The sequence below is a fragment of the Plasmodium sp. gorilla clade G2 genome (assembly GCF_900097015.1).
Source record: "Plasmodium sp. gorilla clade G2 genome assembly, chromosome: 3".
NCBI lineage: Eukaryota > Apicomplexa > Aconoidasida > Haemosporida > Plasmodiidae > Plasmodium > Plasmodium adleri (nom. inval.).
The window spans coordinates 170,914-192,500 of NC_041695.1; the positions used below are offsets into that span (position 1 = coordinate 170,914).

A 21,587-nucleotide genomic window follows, 5' to 3' on the forward strand; every position below is an offset into this window, starting at 1 on the left:
ATATAATAATTTCATTTATTATTAATATTTTCATATTCCACATTTGTGATTTGTGTGTGCACGTATTTACAGAACAAATGTATTTTATTTGATTTAATTGTTATATAAAATATATATATATATATATATATATTTTTTTTTATATTATGCAAAAAAAAGAAAAATATTCTCATTAGGTGTATGATATATCTTTATATACCTTAAATTTATGTTTAAAAATCAAAAAAAAAATAATTCATATATATAAATGTTATATAAAATATGTATTTTTTATTATTTTTTTTTCACATTTTCATACTGAATAAATAAATAAATATATATATAATTATATATTTGTGCTTTTATTATATAACATATAGAATATATTTGTTTTAAAAAAATTTATTGTTCATTATTTTAATACATATATATTTTTATTTTATTTTTATTTTTTTTTTTTAATTGTCAAAGTGTAATGTAGATTGTTTATTACATATAACGTTATAGAAGAACATTTTAAAAAAATTTAAAATTAATATTCATATTTTATAAAATGAAAAAATGCGAATGGGTATTAATGTGATATAATTATTATATATATAATGTCGAAAATTTCCTAGCACAACAACAAAAAAAAAAATAATAATAATAAAAATAAAAAAATAAATAAAGGAGTATAAAATAAGAATAAACAAAATTTATATTTCTTCTTCTACTACTTTTTAATAACATATATTATATATATATACATAATATCGTTTTGTATTTTATATTTTATATACATTTTTTTTACGTATAAATAAAAATAAGTATTTTTATTTTTTTTAATTCCTACCAATATAAAATAGAAAAAGTTAATTTTTCTTTCCACAAAAATTTTGAAGGAGTAACCTTACCTATATATATAAATATTTTCTCCTAATAAAAAAAAAATTAAAATTAAAATTAAGTTTATGATTTAATTTTATTTTTAATATTGCTGTGATAATAATTTGTGAATTAATTTAAATATTATATAACATAAATTATAAATTAACTCAAAAATATTATATATATATATATATATTATATGTATAATATTTTTATATATTTTACATACCTTCAAACGTAGCTTATAAAAAATTGTATTTTTTTTTTTTTTTTTTTTTTTTTTGTATACTTAAAAAATTAATAATAAAATATATATTGTATATTTATGCATCATTTTATTATTGCGAAGAATGAATTTTTGTGATAACAATGAAATGAATGAAACAAAAAATTTTATGATGAGCAACAAAAACGACGATATACTTGTAGATTGTGATGAATATATTGATGGAAATTCATTTGATAAAAAAACAAACATGGAAAATATATATGATGAAAATGATAATGTGGATATGAAAAATAATCATTTGTTGATCGACTTAAATGACAGTTTTTCATTCACATATACAAATGGAAACGTTGAAAAGGAAGAAAAAAAAAATATACTACATGATGAAATACATATTGATAATGATCAGAATAAATATAAATATTGTTGTGATTATAATTTACATACAAATGAAGAGGAACATCTGGAGGAAGGGTTCCAAAATAATAATTATGAACAATTAGATAATAATTTTGAAAAACAATATTTTTATTATAATTCTGATAGTAAACATTGTATGGATGAAAAAAATGAAACAAATGATTTAGAAAATGAAAACGTAGTAACTTCAATGGATGTAAGTTATGAAAATGTTCTTAATGATAATTTTATAAAGTCAAGAAGTACGTCTATTAATCTTACAGATAATTCATTTGTCCTTAATAAAGAAAATTTGAAAAGTTCACATCATATAAATGATGATTATATAAATGATTATGATAATATGAAGAGTGATAAAAAAAATGATTATGATAATATGAAGAGTGATAAGAAAAATGATTATGATAATATGAAGAGTGATGATATAAATAATGATGATAATATAAATAGTGATAACATAAATAATGATGATAATATAAAGAGTGATAATATAAATAATGATGATAATATAAAGAGTGATGATATAAATAATGATGATAATATAAATAGTGATAACATAAATAATGATGATAATATAAAGAGTGATAACATAAATAATGATGATAATATAAATAGTGATAACATAAATAATGATGATAATATAAATAGTGATAACATAAATTATGATCATATTAAATATAATGATGACAACAAAAGTAATAGCATTGTAAGTAATAAAGATAATTCCGAAGATAATGATCCTAATACATATGAAAGAAACAAAAAAGATATTATTAATTCTAACTTTTATGAAGATAATAAAAATAATATGAATAATATTATAAATAATGATAAAGAAAATATTCATATTGTGGACATAGCAAAGAATGAAGAAAATATTAATATTAATATTAATAATAATAATATTAATAATAATAATAATAATAATAATAATAATAATAATAATAATAATAATGATGATGATGCTATAAATAAAGTAAATAAATTGAATTACATAGACACAGAAAATTATAAAATTAATGAAGAAAACACCTTACCATTAAACACAAATGAAGATATAATAAAATTATTAGATGAAATAAATGATTTAAAAAATACGATAGAAAATATGAAAAAGGAAAAAATAAATTTGCTTTCTAAATTTAAGGCATATACTTTAAATAATAAAAAAGAATTGGAAGAATTAAAAATAGAATGTAAGAATAAGGAGGAACAAATTAAAATGTATGAGAATAAACTACAAAATAAAGAAGAGGAAATTATGAATTATGTAAATGAACTACAAAATAAAGAAGATGATATTATGAATTATTTGAATAAACTACAAAATAAACAGGATCAAATTGAAACATATCAAATACAATTAGATAATAAAGAACAGCAAATTGAAACATATCAGATTCAATTACATAATAAAGAAGAAGAAATTATGAAATATGTAAATGAACTACAAAATAATGATTTTCAAAAAGAAAAAAAAGAACTAAAAGAAATAAATGAAGTTTTAAAAAACACAAATGAAAAGTTAGAAAAAGAAATTAGATCTCTTCTAGCAGAGATGGAAAAAATAGAAGAAGAAAATAAAGTCCTGAAAATTTTTAAGGAAGAAAAAAATAAAACAAATAATAAAAATATAAACGATAATATTGATAATAATAATAATAATAATGTTAATTTTAAACAAATGCTGCTAGATAATAAAAGCTTCAACAAATTAATTGTAGACGAATTAAATGTAGAAGAAGAAAACATTTTATTCTGCTTTTCAATTGATAAAGAAAAAAAAAAATTTCTTGTGTGCATAAAACAAAATGATGATAATTTTTTTGTCATACCCAATTGTATATTTGATGAAAAATTTCCAGGTTTAAAAAAAAAAACAGAAAACATGATCATTCAAGATATACATGAAAAAGAAATTGTTAAAGTGAAAAATGAACACATGAATGAGTTATATTTATTAAAAAAAGAAAAAGAAGATATATATAAAGATTATGAAGAATATAAAAAAAAAGTGAACAGCTTAATTAACGAGACCAATTATAATTATAAAAATATAGAAGAAAAAGAAAATGAAATAAAAGAATTAAATAACACATTAAATAAATATAAAGAGGAAATTAATAATTATAAACAAGAAATAATACATATTAATGAAAAATATAAATTATTAGAAATAGAATTATGTAAAGAAAAAAATATAAGAGATCAACAAAATGTTGGTATATCAGATTTAAAAAAAAAAATGATTAAAGAAAAAATAGAATTAGAAAAAAAATATAAAGAACAATATGATAAAGAAACACAACAAAAAATTAATGACATCAAAATTATATTTCATAATAAGGAAAAAATTCTACAAGATAAAATAGAAGACTTATTACATAAAATTGAAAAGTTAACATTCTCAAATGATGATAAAACTAAAACTATAGAAAACTTACAAATATATATTGAAAATGATGATAATATGGATGATCATATGATAAATGAAAAACAAAAAAACATAAACGATCACATCAATAATGATGAAAGGGTTTTATTAAATTATGCTCCAGATAATCATATTAATAGTGATCTTAATCACATTAATAGTAATGTAGATAATGTTTATTTGGAAAAAAAAAATAAAAATAATCTTGACATTTCAAAGAAGGAAACAAATAATCTTCTTCACACAAATGAACAAGAAAATGATACCAACAACATCAACTATAATAATAATAATAATAATATTAATGTAGAAAAATTTAAATCCATCAATTGTAATAATACTTCTATTCCCATATATCCAAATGAATATAAAAAAATTAGAAAAAAATTAGAAACATATGAAATTTTATTAAATGAAGAACAAGAAGGAAAAAAAAAAATGATAGAAGAAATTAATTCGTTAAAAAACCAAGTGAAGAATTATGAATCAATAAATGGAAATTATCAACATATTATTTATCAAAAAAATATCCTCTCAAATTTCATAGCACAAATACCTGCACGTATACAAGTAGATGATTATGTCTCAGTTATTTTTAATTCCTTCAACTTTTCAAATCAAGAAATTGAAGCTATAAATATAAAACGATCAAAAAAATGAGGAAATCAAACCCTATGACACATTAAAACGGCTTCACATAAAACCGTGCGAACATACATACATATATATATGTATATATTTAATTGTTTATTTATATTATAATTTTTTATTTTTTTTTTTGTTATACCATTTTGTTGTATATATATATATATATAAACGTGTGACCCCCTCAATCATTTATTTATTTATTCATTCATTCATCTTGTTTTATTTTTTATATTTTAAATTCACCGATTTTTTAAAAAACTTTGAAAATTTAAAAAATTAAAATATTTTTAAGTAGGATGCATATTCATTACTTGTATTTATAAATATGTTCCTATTTAAAATATAAATTCTATATTATTCATAATGGATTTTATAAATAACTGTATACATATAATTATTTAATACATATATATTTTTTTTTTTTTGTATATATTCAAATTTATTAGTCTTTCAATTTATTAAACATAAAAATGACTTTGTCTTATATAGACAAAAAAAAAAAAAAAAAAAAAAAAACATATATATAAATATATTACATATATAAATAATATATATAAATATATCAAATCTTTTTTTATTTATATTATATATAAGTTAAAAAAAAAAAAAAAAAAAATTACATATATATATTTATATATATAGATACTCATATTATTATTAACACATATATATATATAATCTCATAAAAAATATGTCTTCTTCTTAATTTGAGTTGTTTCCTCTCTTTAATATAAAAACAGCCCATGCATAAAAAAGAACTAAAAGGATTATTAAAAATATACATATGAATACATAGTTGATAACAAAATTGTCTAAGATGGATAAAAAGAAAGAAGTTAAAATAACAAAAATTAAATTAACAAAGGACATGAATAAACCAACAAAATTGTAAATATCTGATTTGGTTTCTCGCGCGGTTTTTTGCAAATTAAGAGACAGCCTAAAAAAATAAAAATAAACATATATATATAAATATATACATATATTATATATATAATATAATGATACATATTTATCATCATATGAGAAAGTCTCCTATCTTCATATAAACTTACGTTGTTTTCAAATTGGTCGAGAAGAAAAAATAAAACAGGCAACAAATTATGTAAAATATTAAAAAGCTGTAAATGTTCAAATGATTTAACATTAAGAAGGGGAAGAAAAATAGGACTAAAGAAATTCCGGACAAGATAATTCCTCTGTAAAAAGATAAAATAAATAAATAAAAAAAAAATATATATATATTTTTCTTTATATATATATATATATATATATATATTTTTCTTTATATATGTATATATATATATATATTTTTTTTTTCTTTTACATGAATATATCCTTGAGAGCTATTATATTCTTCTTATTTGAATAATAGGAAATATTTTCAAAACACTTTGTTAAGGATATTAATATTACAGCCATCAATATTTGTATAAATATATTATTGAGATAAAAGAATTCAGATACATATATAGATGTTAATGGTATCAACATAAGAATCATAATATCTTCAACACTATTAAGATATGACAACATACAAGTATAAAACAATAATGTATTTTCCTTTTTAATAATATGTATATTATTAATTAATTCAGTAAATTGTCTTTTATATTGTTCTTGTAAAGAATAATTTTCATTTACATATTCCATATATTCTAAATTTGATCGTTCTGTTAAATATTTTTTCGTTTGATCATTATATATATTCGGATATGTATTATTAAATGTATCTGTATATCCATTGTTTATACTATTTGAATGTGATGAATGAAATTCTTTTTTTTTATATTTCTGTTTTTGTTTTTGCTTTTCATAATACTTATCAAAATTGTCTTCATTATTATTATAAGAAATATCCTCATTTATATCTTCTATACTATCATTCGTATTATGTTCTTCATAATTTGTTGAATAATCATTATTTCTATTGCCTTGATTATTATCTGCATTTTCTAATCCTAATGTATATACAACTAACGTAATTATTGTAATAACAGAAAAGATAAATGATGAGGTATAAATAAAAACATCTTTATAATAATTCTCATTAAATAAATTACTAAACAAATACATAACAAATATAATCAAAGGATTAACAACAATAAAAGAAGCATCGAAAAAAAATTGATGTAATGTTAAAAATTTCCTCTTGGCTTTCTCATTAATTCTTAAATCATATTTTTTGGATAAAAAATCAATTCCATTATTATCAATATCAATTAAGTTCGATATATTAATTTGAATATTATCTAATAAAAGAAAGAAACTAAACAAAAATTCATATGTCCTGTTAACGTAATATTTTTTTATTTCACTCTTATATAAGAAATATAAAAATGGAATAAAAAATCCCCATATTAATAATCTAACTGTATTTGTAAAGATGAGAAAAAACTTGATATTTCTTCTTTTCACTAAATATATAGATATAGGTGTAAACAAAAATAAAGTCAAAAATGATATTAATCTATATACATAAAATATCGAAAAATGTTCAAATAAAAAAAATAAAACAAACGATGTGATAGCCCAATGAAAAGATGTTCTTATAATATTTAATACTTGTCCTATAATATATTTTTTTAAAACATCATCATTAAATAAGGTATCTTCTTCAACACTTGAAACAGAATTCATATTATCAGATGAATTATAATTTATTTCATAAAAATCATTATCATCATCATTATTATAATGTTTATTATTATTATTCTTATGATGTTTATTATTATCATTACTTTTATTATGATCATCCATCATCAACATCATATCCTTATTATCATCATTATTATATTTACCTTCTTTTTTTTTCTTTAAATTCTCATATATTGAATTATATACTTCGCTAAATTTCTTATCATCTAATGTATCTTCTTTTTTCTTCTTTTTATTCTTTTCTAATAATTTCTTTTTCTTCTTCTCAAGCTTTTTTAATTTCTCATTATTAAATAAGTTATAAGCATTATCTTCTTCACTGTTTTTCTTTCTTAACATATTATTATTACTTTTCACATCTCCTGTTCTATCTCCATCCTTATCTTCATTTTCTTGCAAATTATTAAATGAGCAATATGGAATATCTTTCACATCCTGGTTTTTACTATTTTTATTATTTTTATTATTGCTATTATTATGATTACTATTATGATTACTATTATGATTACTATTATTATTACTATTATTATTATTTGAAGTAGTCGTATTATTATTCTTATTATTAATATTACTGTTAACCAAATTATCATACTTATTGCTTTTCTTCTTTCTATTATCTATATTTAATAATACATCATTCTTTAAATTGTTTTCATACGACATATCATATAATTCTTTCTCATGGTGTTGAATCTCATTGGTATATTGACTATCATTATTAATATTATTATTATTATTATCATTATAATCATCATATTGTTCGTTGTCTTCATAAGCATTTTGATTATAATCATAGTAACTATTATTATTGTTATTATTATTATCATTATCATAATTATTATCATTATCATAATTATCATCATAATTCATATTATCATCATAATTAATATTATCATCATAATAATTATTATTATCATCATAATAATTATTATTATTATCGTAATTATTGTTATTATCTTGTTCGTCTACCATTATTTGAATATCATCCATCATGTTATGATTATTTACATATTCATCTTCTCTTTCCTCATACACATTATCTCTTAAATGCGATTCTGAATATTCGTCGTTTATATTTGAGTTTCTTGAAAAATCTTCCTCTGGATGATTCAATGAATCGACGTTCTCTTCTTTATAAACATCCATCATGAAAAATTACAAATATTAATAAAATGAAATAATAAAAAAAAATAATAATAAAAAAAATGAAATATTAAATTAATAGGCAAATGAGAATCTAATTAAATCAACAAACAAATCAGGAGGTAACGTAAATATCATTAATATAATATATATATGTAGGTATATAAATATTCATATGTATAAAAACAATCTTAACCAAAAAATATATATATATATATATATAAATATAATTAATTTTTTTTTTTTTTTTTTAAACATATATATAATAATATATATATAATATATTTATGTATAATATATAATATTTCCTTATATAAAAATAAAAAAAATTAAAAAGCATATAATATTATATAAAAAAAGAAAAAGCAAAAAGAACTATTAATAATAAATCTACAATATAAAAAAAAAAAATAAACAATAAAATAAATTAAAACACTAAACATAATAAAAGAAAATAAAAAAAAAAAAAAAAAAAAAAAATCAAACTGTTAAAAGAAAAAAATATATATAAATTATATAAATGTAATATTCTTAAAATATATATAAATTTTTTTTTTTTTTTTTTTTTATATATTTTATATATATATTTATATATTTTTTAAAAGTTATTCAAATTCTATATATTATAAATAAAAAAAAATATGTTATAAAAAAGATATTTTTTATATATTTATTAATATATTATTATATATAATGTATATATATATAAATAATATATTATTTTTTCGTTATTATTTAATATAATCTATATATATATTACAAAACCAAAAATATATAAAAAATATTATTATTATACATATATATAAAATTATGTATATAAGCCCTATTCTTTTTTTTTATTTATTTGTTCTTCATTATTCGTTATTATTTTTTTCTCTCCAATTTTTTTTTTCTTTTATCTTTTTTTTCTGTTCTGTTTTATATTTTTTGTTTTGGGGGTATTTGTTTCTTCCCTAATATTTTCTTTTTTTTTATAAATAAATAAATAAGAAATGAAAAAGAAAAGAAAAGGAAAAAAAGAAAAAATAAAATAATACAATAAAAATATAAAAAAAAAATTTATTTAATTTTTGCCTCTTTCAAAAAAAAAAATGAAAAAAAAAAAAACGGTTATAATTTATATATAATATATATTATATATTATAAATATATTATGATATATATAATATATATAAAGTATATCACATTTCATGTACACCAAAAAATAAAAATAAAATATTGGTATTATATAAATAAAATAATACCTTTAGTATGTCAAATATAGAAAAAATAAATAATATATATTATATATAAATATAATACTGGAAAAAAAATATATATATATAATATATATTTTTATTTTATTTCTTTTCCTTTTTTAAGAAAAAACTTTAATGATTTGTATTCTGATAAATAAATAATAAACATATATATAATATATGTATATATTATACATTTCATTTTTATAATATATTAAATATTTAAAATGAATGAGGACCATTTTTTTTTTTTTTTTTTTCTTAAAGACCACAATTTAATCATGTGATAATAAAATAAAAATTTTCAAGTTGTTATTTTAAGTATATTTTAAAAAAAAAAAAAAAAAAAAAAAAGTAATATCGCATGAACAATAACATTTAGAAGAAATAATATATATATATATATATATATATATATATAATATTATCAAATGTAATATTTTATATATTAAAGAATTAATTTTATATATATTTAATTTTTTAATATAACAGTATTATTTTGTTTTAATATTTTTATAATCATGTGATGAGCATAATAAGGAAGTATAAAAATGAATTAATACATTATTATATATAATAGATGAAAAAATATTTTTTATACACCTTGTTATATATTTTTTGATAATATTATATTATGGCTTTTATGTTTAAAAGAGAAGGTTGTTATAGTAAGAATAGATTAAATGAAGTGTTTAGAAAAAATAAGCCATTTATTAATCAACTGATGTATGATTTAACATCCTTTCATTATGAGAATTATATGAAAAATAAAATTCATAAAAATATTATGAATAACTATAATAGTAATAAAACATAAAAATATATGTATATATAATATATATGAATCTACATGTGTGCATATATATATATATAAATAAATAAATAAATAAATACATATATATATATATATATATATATATATATATATATTTTTATTGTCTAGACATAGAAAAAATTCAGTCAATGCTCAATTTAATAAATGGCGAAAAGGAAAATGCCTTTAAAATAAAAACTGGTTAATATAAAATAAATAATATGAAAATATACATACATATATATATATATATACATATATATATATATATTTTTTTTTTATAACCATAGGATACTTTTACTTTCGTAGTGGAGTTCCAGTGATCACGCCACACATTGAACAGTCCAACGAATTTGCTGAAAGTAATAATTATACATACAACTTTAAAAACATAAAAAAGAAATATCTTAAGGAAGTTTACGATTCTTATAAACACAAAATTGGAGGTACAGACCCATCAGTACCTCATTTTTATAAGCACAAGTGAAAAGTATAATTTTTTTTTTTTTCAAAGCGTCAAATAAAATATCAATATATATATATATATATAATTATATTTTTTTTTAGTAATGTTTACATATTTATTTATTATAAATAAAAAAACCATTTTATGATAACATCATGGAATATTCAAATATTATTTATTTTTTTTTTTTTTATTTATTTATTTTTTTTTTTAATTTCTTTTAATAACTTTCTCAAAACAATATAAAAAATTATATAAAAAGTTTTTATACATTTTTAAAATGTTAATATTATATATATTTTTATATTTATATATATTACATACAAATAAAAAAAAAAAAAGCAAAGTATCCACACATATATATATATATTCATAAAAAGAAGATATTATTAACACATTTGTAGAATATACATATTTTCATAACAATATGATTATTATCTAATCAAAAAATCGTAATATACTTCATTTAAGTCTACTTCTAAAAATAAATCATTAATATCATTTTCTACAGAATTTAATTCTTTTAATAAGATGATTGTTTCTTCTTTCGATTTCTTCATTGAATATTTATAGAAATTTAATTTAATTTTTTTGGATAAATAAACTAATACAAGTGGTAAATTTTTACAAGAGTGTATAGATATTTTTTTTTTCTTTTTCTTTTTTTTCCTATTTAATTCATGTAAGTCATAATTTAATAAGCTATTAAAATGTATCCATTTGTGATTACTTTGGCTTGGATAACCATCATCTGATGAGAGATACATATTATTATTATTGTTATTATTGTTTATGTTTTCTTGAAACTCATCATCAGTCATATGCATATTATAAGGTACCATCATATTATTCATACTATTATTACTATTCATCATATCATTATCATCTGATGTATCATCTGTTATAATATTTTTATTTATATTATCCTTTGAAAAGGTATTTGAAAAATTACTCTTTATAGAATTAACAGATGAACTACTAAGATTATTTTCAAAAGATGAATATCCAGATAATTCATTTTTTGTACTTAATATATATTCTCTTAAATAATTATCATTATAATATAAATTTCTTTTTAATGTATTTCCATCAATTTGTTGTGGATAAAAATGTACACTTCTTTTTCTTTCATCATCATCAATAATTTTAACAGAATTATTTTCATTATCATAATAATTATAATCTACAATCACATCTTCAACATCCACATCTACTATATCATCATCATCATCGACATCAACATCATATTCTTCTTCTTCACCTTCATCATATTCACTACCTTCTTGTAAACTACTATTATATGTTCTATTACTTTTTTCATTTTTTAATTCTTCAGAGGATACATATTTTTTATTTATTAAATTATTCGATGAGTATATTCTTTCGATGATATCAAGGAAGGGCACGAATTTACTTTCATCTAATTTGATGCTTGTTCCAACACTATTACTATGAATATTATTATTATTTATATTATTATTATTTATAGTATTATTATTTATATTATTATTTAAATTGTTATCATTTGTTATCATATTAGTACTGTTTAATATAATTCCCTTTTTTATATCTACCATTGATGAAATGTTATCTGATCTGACAGACGTAAAATTATTTTTGCTTTCATATAAATAATCTTCTTGATTAGAATTCAAATATACAGTTATTACATCATCCACACTATCTTGATTATCATGATTTAATTTTGTTTGTTCTATAATGTTTTGATTTTCATCATATTTCACAAAATAATCATCTGTAGTTAAAGCTTTTTTCTTTTTATTATTATTCATAACATTTTGGTGATTCATATTACTTGTAAAATCATTAGAACGTTCATTAAAATTATACATATTATTATTATTATTATTATTATTATTATTATTATTATTATTATTCATTTGATTATAGTTTAAGATATTATTTTGTTCTACATTTTGTCGTATAGCATTATTTACCATACATCCAACATCCTTACTACTATTTATGTTACCTGTCATTGATAAAGATTTATCTTCATATGACATGGTATTAAAATTTTTCATTTTATTAGCATATGCTGAATTATCTTTTCTTTTATAATATGTATCATCAAAGAACCTTCCTTGTGTTTTTAAAGAATTTTCTTCATCCACAGAAATATTATATGCACTACTTTCATCCTTATCACTAGATGAACTAACATAACGTGCTACATTATGCTTCTTCGTTTTCTTCTTGTTATTATATTCCAATGTTTTTTGTCCAGGATAATATATCATAAGATTATCTTGTTGTTTATTATTTTCTTCAAGACGATTTTTTTTTATAGAAATATCTTTAAAAAATATCCAAGAATAGAAATTAATAAAACTCACATTTCTTTTAATTAATATATTTATTATGATTAATAATGTTTTTAATAAAGAAAGAACATCTTTATTATTATATGAATTGAAATCATATATATAATTATCATCCTCTTTATCAATATTTTGAATATTCTCAACAGCCATTTTGTATTTGATCCTTTCAACATGATATATTTGTAATATTAATGAAATGAAGGTAGGGATGATAATATATATTTCATTCTCATCATTTTTTATTATAATAATACATATTAATATTAATATTTCTCTATATAATTTCAAATCGTTACAGAATTTAATATATTCAGAAATATTTTCTGCAATCTTTGGCAAATGACATAAATAAAAATTTCGATTTCCAGCTAGTATAATAAGTGATAATTTATTAATGTAATTAATCCTAGAATTAATAATATTAAATTTTAAAGAAAAAATACTGCTTGTTGGTACTAGTAATAATTCATCTATATTTGTTTCATTAAGCTTCTTAAATAATGTTGATAAAGCTTTGATACATCTAATATCTACATTCGTTATATACGAATATAAATCGAATGTAATTTTTTTTATATAATATTTCGAATTAGCATTATAATCTATTAATAGATTCATAATTAATAAAAATACATATCTATAAAATATATTTTGTAAACTATTATTATATATTAAAGATATATATTTACTAAAATGTTCATAAAAAATATTAACAGATGATTCACATATATAACTTTTATTGGTACCATTATAATTGACTGTATGATAAAAACACATAAGCAAAAAGGATAATGCATTTATAGCTGCTATTTCTGAATAATCATGAATATTAAAATTTTTTTCTATTAATTTTATATTTTTTATATAAAAATATCTAATGTTTTTATTATATTTTTTTATATGAAAATAATTATTATTTATAAAATAATTCTGAATAATATAATATATATTAAATGGTTGAACAAAATTTGGTAAGGGTGTTTGTATATTATAATTATTTTTTACATTTTTTGAATAATAACTATATAAAGATATTTGAATTAATATACTAATCTGTTCTACTATTATTTTCTTTTGTAATTTATCATTAAATACATATATATGATTATTTTCTATAATAAATAAGATATATAAAAACCATAAACTACTCATAATATTTTGTGATGTCTGTGTAATTTTTTTTATAAAAGAAAATATAAAATCTATAAAATGATTTATAATTCTTTTCGTTAATGTACATATATTTAAATATATATTAAATAAGAAATACATAAATTCATTCAAATTTATTTTACTTTTATATTTCTCATAATAATTTAATAAATCATCTATAATCTTTATTAATATAACATCATCAAATTCTGTTAATAAAGTTAAAGAAAAAGATAATTTCTTTTTTTCTATACATTCATCTGAATTATTCATAACTATCATACTCTTCTTTATAGTATTCTTATTAAACTTTGACATAAAATTCAATTTTTTTAATAAATTCTTTTCTTTCTTAAAATATTCACGTATCTTTTCTCTTTTGATTTTTTTATTACCTCCGACAATACCGTTATTGTCTAAAAAACTTTCTACTTCGATTTTTTCATCATCATCAAAGCTGACTTTATTAACACTACTACTATAATAATAGTTATTATTATTATTGTTACTATTGTTGTTATTATATATGTTACTATTACTACTATTATTATTATTATTATCATTACTATTATTATTATTATTATTATTATTGTTGTTGTTGTTATTATCTGTTCTTATATTTTGTCTATTCATCTTCCTTCTGTGCTCCTTATATAATTTCTCTCTCTGCTCATAATAATAATCAGATTTATTTAATCTTTCTTTATTGTACTCATTTCTATTTTTTATATAATCCTTGAATATACTATACAAATTGTCAATAAACAAAAACTCAGGCCTAGTTATAAAATATAATAATTTATTAATAGATATGATATTGCTTAAACAAACTTTTAATAACATAATCTTCTTATTCTTTTTAGAACCCATATTAAAAGCATAATTATTTCTATTCATACGATTTTTACAATTATATATAAATGTATTTTCATGATTATTACAAAATGCATAATTATTCTTTTGTTCATTTTTTATTAAATTATTTTTATCATCATAAAAATTAGTATTATAAGCAGCATTAACATCCCCCATTTTTTCTCTCGTATTATATCCCTCATTTGTTTTTAATTCTTCACTATAAATATTGTTATGATTAATATTGTGATTATTATTATGATTCATATTATTCATATTTCCCATATTATTTTCATCCTTTTGAGAAAAGTAGTATTCATTATTGTTCACATTAGGATTGAACATTATATTATTTCTTGACATTACATTATTTTCTTCTTGACCAGAATTTATATTCACATGTCCACTGTTATTATTATTATTATTATTATCATATATAGCATGTGCTTCGACATTCTTACCATAATTATAATTATTAAAAAACTTATTATTTGAATTATCCATGTTATTATAATTACTGTTTCCAAATTGGTTTACATCATTTTCTTTATACATATATTGATGATTATTATTATGATGATCTGATTTATCTTGATTGTTTATATTATTGACCATCACATTTTGATTATTTTGATTATTTTGATTATTTTTATTATATGCAAAAATATTATTATTATTATTATTATTATTATTATTATGATTCATATTTGTAAGTCTCATAGATATATCATTATTTACATTATTCATATAACTATACGTACTGCTGTTATCAATGTTATTCACATTTCCATTGGGGTCATTATTTCTATTCATTATCTGTATATCTTGTTTACTATTATTATTATTGAGAAAATTATTATTGGAGTTATTTACATTATTTCTCATATTATCATTATCCTTATTGAAATCACTACTATTATGTGAATAAAACGAATTAATATTATTATTATTGTAAGAGTTTGGATTCTTAAAGTTCCCTCCAGTCACATTATTTATATCTGTATTCATATTATTCAATCCACGATTATAATTAAAATTACTACTATTATTTATATCATTTTGATTAATATTTTCATTTGAATTAATATTATGTCCCCTGATCACACTTGAAGAAGCATCATTAAATCTAATATTATTGTTTGTTTGTTGTGATACCTGATACATATCATTTACACTATTGATATTGTTTATATTGTTCATATTATTGATATTATTGATATTATTGATATTATTGATATTATTGATATTATTCATATTGTTCATATTATTCATATTATTCATATTATTCATATTATTGATGTTCGATATATTATCGTTAAAAGCATTACCTTCATTATTATTATTATTATTCATATTATTCATATTATTATTGTTATATATGTTACTATTATTATTGTTGTTGTTGTATATGTTACTATTATTATTATTACATAGATTACTATTATTATCATAATATATATAACTATTATTATTCGTTACATTATTCTTGTCGTCATTATTAATCAAGTGCTTATTATGCTTGTAATATAATTTAATCTTTTTCTTTAGAAATGCATATAAATTAAATATTACAGAGAATAAGTTCGATATATTTTTATGCTGCACATTTACAAATTTATCATCTGTTTTTATAGAAAAAATGGTACAAAAACTTGCTGTAGACATTTTATTATTACTTAATGCATTTTCTATAATATCAATTGTAATATTATCATCCTGATATTTTTTATCACATTTTAATTCATTTTTCATTTCATCTCTATATATTAATTTAAATATTTCTATCAAGAATTGACAAAATTTCATAATAAAAAAAATATTTTTCTTTTTTTTTTGATCTTCCATTTTAATAATATATAATAAATCTAAGAAGAAAACGGTTAGATAATAATTTTTTACTTCTTTTTCATCAATAATATTTTCTATTAAATCAATTATAGTTTTTAAAACTTCTTTATATAAAACTTGTTCATTTAAATTAAAAATGATGGTCATAGATTTTCTTAATATACTAAAAATAAACACATCATTTTTCATATTATAATTATTTCTATTTATAATTTCAAAATGATATTTACTAGCACTAATAAATTCTTCATAATTATTATATTTCATACGTTTAAAAACTTTATCTTTCTCTGTGTTTTCATTTGTTAAAAATTTCTTATCAATATTCTTTTCATATAATGGTAGAATATATCTTATAAAATGTACTAGTTGTAATTGTAATACATAATATTTCTTAACAGTAAAATAATAATATAAAAATAATAAATGATGTATAATTTGTCTATAATATAAATTTAAAATCTTCATATATTCAAACTTTTTATTATGATTCATATTGAATATATTATTTAACATACTTAATGTATCTCTTTTAAATTCCAACAAGGAATTATGTTTTAAATTATTCTTTTCTTTTTGTATTATATTATTAGCACTATTATTTAATTCGCTAATATTTTCATTCAAATATATTATTTTTAAAAATAATATAAAAAACACATCTAAATAATTTCGAAAAAAGAAAGAATTAATATTACCTTCTGTACATATATAACAAATAATTATAGCCATATTTTTCTCATAATTTGTTAAAGTCATTTTATTACGTGAATGATATATTTTTTTACTGATCTTATGTTTGTATAGCCAAAGCATAAAATTCTCCATATTTAAAAAGAAATAGCTAATATAATCAAATTTGCACTTTAGCTTTTTAAGATATTTCTCATAAGTATTTAATAAATTATTGTAATTGTTTTCTCTAGCATTTTCATTTACATATAAATTGTTATTAACAAAATTATTGTTACTATTATTGTTACTATTATTATTATTATTGTTGTTGTTATTATTATTATTATTGTTGTTATTATTATTTGTGTTCATGTTATTCATATTATCCTTCAAAGATACATACTGGGATTTTCTTTGGTCTATCGCTTCAACCATACCATTATTATCATACACGTTAACATTATTTTTAACCACACTATATGAGAAATCATTTTTCATCATTTCAATTTGGTTATACAAATTTTCTATTTGTATTATCAAATCAAACATACTTATAATTATATTATCAAATATATAAGACAAGTTTTCCTTATTTCGCATTATATATTTTATTAAATAATAATTTATCAAATTATTACGTCTACTATATAACTTAAATACATCATGTGTTAGATTATAAAAATTTGAATGAATTATATGATATTCATTTGTCTTACTATTTATTATATATTCTAATATCACCTTCACATTTATAGTCAACTCATGATTATCTTTACATTTTAAACTCTTCTTTAAAATCTTTAAACAAAACATATTATCACAGAAAAAATATAAATAATTTATATCAAAAAATAATTTTATAAACTTTTTATTTTTCTTCAATATTTTTATATACTGAAATATATATTTTGCTATATTATTCGAATATGGTAATAAAAATTCCACAAATCTTTTATTAAATAATAATTCTTCTTCAGAACTTCTAAAATAATTACGATATTTATTATTAGAATTATTCATACTATTCATATTATTATTCATATTATTTGTATTATTTATACTATTCATATTATTATTCATATTATTATTATTATTGTTATTTGTTATATCTTCATTCATATATTTCATTTTATTTAATTCACCAAAATTCTTATTTCTAATCTTATTCTTATTATAACTGAACATGTGTTCATCTTCATCATCTACATCTATATTATCTTCTTCATCATTTTCCATGTCACTATCATTTACAACACCCATCATACCACCATGTAACATTATCTCTTTATCACTTGTTAAATAATAATAATATTTATTACTACCTCTTCTACCATATTTCTTATTCATCAATTTATTTTTACGTATATTTTTCTTCTTTTTCTTTTTCCCTTTTTTCGATGACACATTTTTTAATTCATCCACATCTAAATCTTCTTCATCCTCCTCCTCTTCATCTTCCAATTCGTCTTCATCATCCTCGTCGTCATCATCATCATCATCGTCGTCAGTTTCATTACCATCTTCTTTAATTTTATAATTCTTTAACAAGGATTTATTAAAATTAATACGTATTATATGTAAAAATAAGAAACACCAAAAATAAAATTTATTCTTATTTTCACAAGTACAATTATTTAGTATATTTTTTAAAAAATAAAAACAGCTTTTATCTAATTTTTCTTTTTCTATTAATAAATGATAATTATAAAATAAAAAAATAATATATTCATAATTATTTGTAAAGAAATATAATTCATGATTCTTAATAATAGCATCAATTAAATTCTGTTTTAATTTATATTTATATTTCATAAGAATATTATGAAACGATTCATCATTTTCAATTCTTGAATAGTTATTATTATAACCCTTTTCGAAATAAAGTTTATTATTATTTTCAAAGTTTCCATTATTACCATCAAAAAAATAATTCACACTATTATTATTATTATTATTATTATTATTATTGTTGTTGTCATTCATTTTGTTGTTCATATTATCCATGCTATACATGCCATCATATTGAACATGTTGCATACTATCCATATTATTAACACGATTTGATATATTACCACTTGTATTAATCTCCATATTACTCATACTATTACTACTATCCTTACTTTCCATATTCTTCTTTTTTACCTTCCTCTTTATATAATTCATAGAATTGTCAACCGTTCTCATTTTAATCTCATTTTCACTATATTCATTATTATCATATTTATTTTTTCTATCAACTATTTCATTTTTAAATCCAACCTTTTGGATTTTATTTGAATATTCTTCCATCCGAGGACCATGAACATCATGTGTATTCATATATAACATATGCTTATTATTATTAGCATAATAATGAGATTGATAATTCATCATTTTTCGATTTACATTATTTTGTGGTAATATATCCTTCACAATAATAGTTAAACATTTATTCAAATAATAATTATTATAATGTGTAACAAAGAAATAAAAATAATATAATGTACTATGTCTTCCTGATACAACATCATTTGAATCTATAAAATATTTTTCATTTAAATCTTTTACATGGCTATATTTTTTTATTATATTTATTATCTTCAAATTCAAAAAATTCATTAATTTTAAAGTAGCTAAATTAAAATGAAATAAAAATTGGATATATACATATTTATTCATTTGTTTTATAAATTCAACAAAAAATGTCATAATATTTAATAAGTTAATATATTTCTTTATATATATATTTGTATAATGTACAAATAAATCATCATTTCTTCTTAAATAATAAAATGTATATAAAAAGATATTTAATATATTTTCATAACTTATTAAATTTAAATTTAACATATTCTTTAAAAAGGTTTTTATTGATGTATCTTCTCTATTTTTATAACAAAAATTTAATAAATATAAAAATGCTTGTTCCATAATATATCTATTTATATTAATATAATCCTTATTCTTAAATAATATAAATATAACTTCAGCTATACTATTATAATCATCATCAGTTTTGTTTTCTAATATATCAATTATAGTTTCACAATATATTTTATAGTTTTCAAAATTTATTTCTTTATCTTTAAAATTCTTTTCATCGTTACTTTCATATAAATACAAATATTTAAAAATTCTTCTATTCAAACTTATATCTGATTTTTTTAATAAAAATATAACATTTCTAGCAATCAATTTTTTACTAGTATCATTAAATAAGATACTATTATTATTATTGTTATTATTGTTGTTATTATTATTATCATCATCATCGTCTTCATAATTATTTATATCTCCTGTGTTACTTAATTTTTTTCTTAATTGTTTTCTTCTATTTCTATTAGCACCTCCTAAATGAAGCATACTATTATTACTATCATTATTATGATTATTATTATCATATTGATCATCTTCATCATATTCATTAAAATAATTTTCATCATTATAATTATTTTTATGATAATTGTCATATTCGTCGTCATCTTCATTTTCATCATAATTCAAATTATCATCATCATTTATATTAATATGATGACCATTTTCATCATATCCTTTTCTCATCATTTTGCCTTTAGACATTATAAAAACATCTTTCATATTTTCATTTCCTACTTTTCCATATTTTTCATTTTCTGTGGACATACTTATATCATGTTCATCATAATCTACACTTCCTTGATATTTCAAATTATTATTATTATTGTTATGTAATTTCCTTTCCATACTTTCTTCATATGAAACTGGTCCATAATCAGATTTCAATCCTACATGTTTTTCTCCATATATATTTTTATCCTCATAATTACGATCTTTATTATTTAAATTTTTCCAATG

At 18.1% G+C, this 21,587-nt stretch overlaps 4 protein-coding genes across 4 annotated transcripts in view; 2 read left to right on the top strand and 2 right to left on the bottom strand.

Annotated features, from left to right (window-relative positions):
- Positions 1–1,199: 1,199 nt before the first annotated feature.
- Positions 1,200–4,592, top strand: PADL01_0304000 (conserved Plasmodium protein, unknown function; the record flags this gene model as incomplete). The annotated part of the gene is made up of 1 exon (XM_028683281.1): positions 1,200–4,592. One exon carries the CDS (start codon positions 1,200–1,202, stop codon positions 4,590–4,592), a length of 3,393 nt encoding a protein of 1,130 aa, XP_028536460.1.
- Positions 4,593–5,282: 690 nt separating this feature from the next.
- PADL01_0304100 (conserved Plasmodium membrane protein, unknown function) lies at positions 5,283–8,387 on the bottom strand (the record flags this gene model as incomplete). The annotated part of the gene is made up of 3 exons (XM_028683292.1): positions 5,283–5,520; positions 5,636–5,779; positions 5,908–8,387. 3 exons carry the CDS (start codon positions 8,385–8,387, stop codon positions 5,283–5,285), a joined length of 2,862 nt encoding a protein of 953 aa, XP_028536461.1.
- Positions 8,388–10,253: 1,866 nt separating this feature from the next.
- Positions 10,254–10,920, top strand: PADL01_0304200 (conserved Plasmodium protein, unknown function; the record flags this gene model as incomplete). The annotated part of the gene is made up of 3 exons (XM_028683303.1): positions 10,254–10,422; positions 10,563–10,634; positions 10,724–10,920. 3 exons carry the CDS (start codon positions 10,254–10,256, stop codon positions 10,918–10,920), a joined length of 438 nt encoding a protein of 145 aa, XP_028536462.1.
- Positions 10,921–11,333: 413 nt separating this feature from the next.
- PADL01_0304300 (conserved Plasmodium protein, unknown function) overlaps positions 11,334–21,587 on the bottom strand; it is a gene marked incomplete at both ends in the record, with an annotated part of 11,535 nt that continues 1,281 nt past the window's right edge. Inside the window, one exon of the mRNA XM_028683314.1 lies at positions 11,334–21,587. This exon is cut by the window's right edge and continues 1,281 nt beyond it. Coding sequence (XP_028536463.1) covers positions 11,334–21,587 — 10,254 coding nt within the window.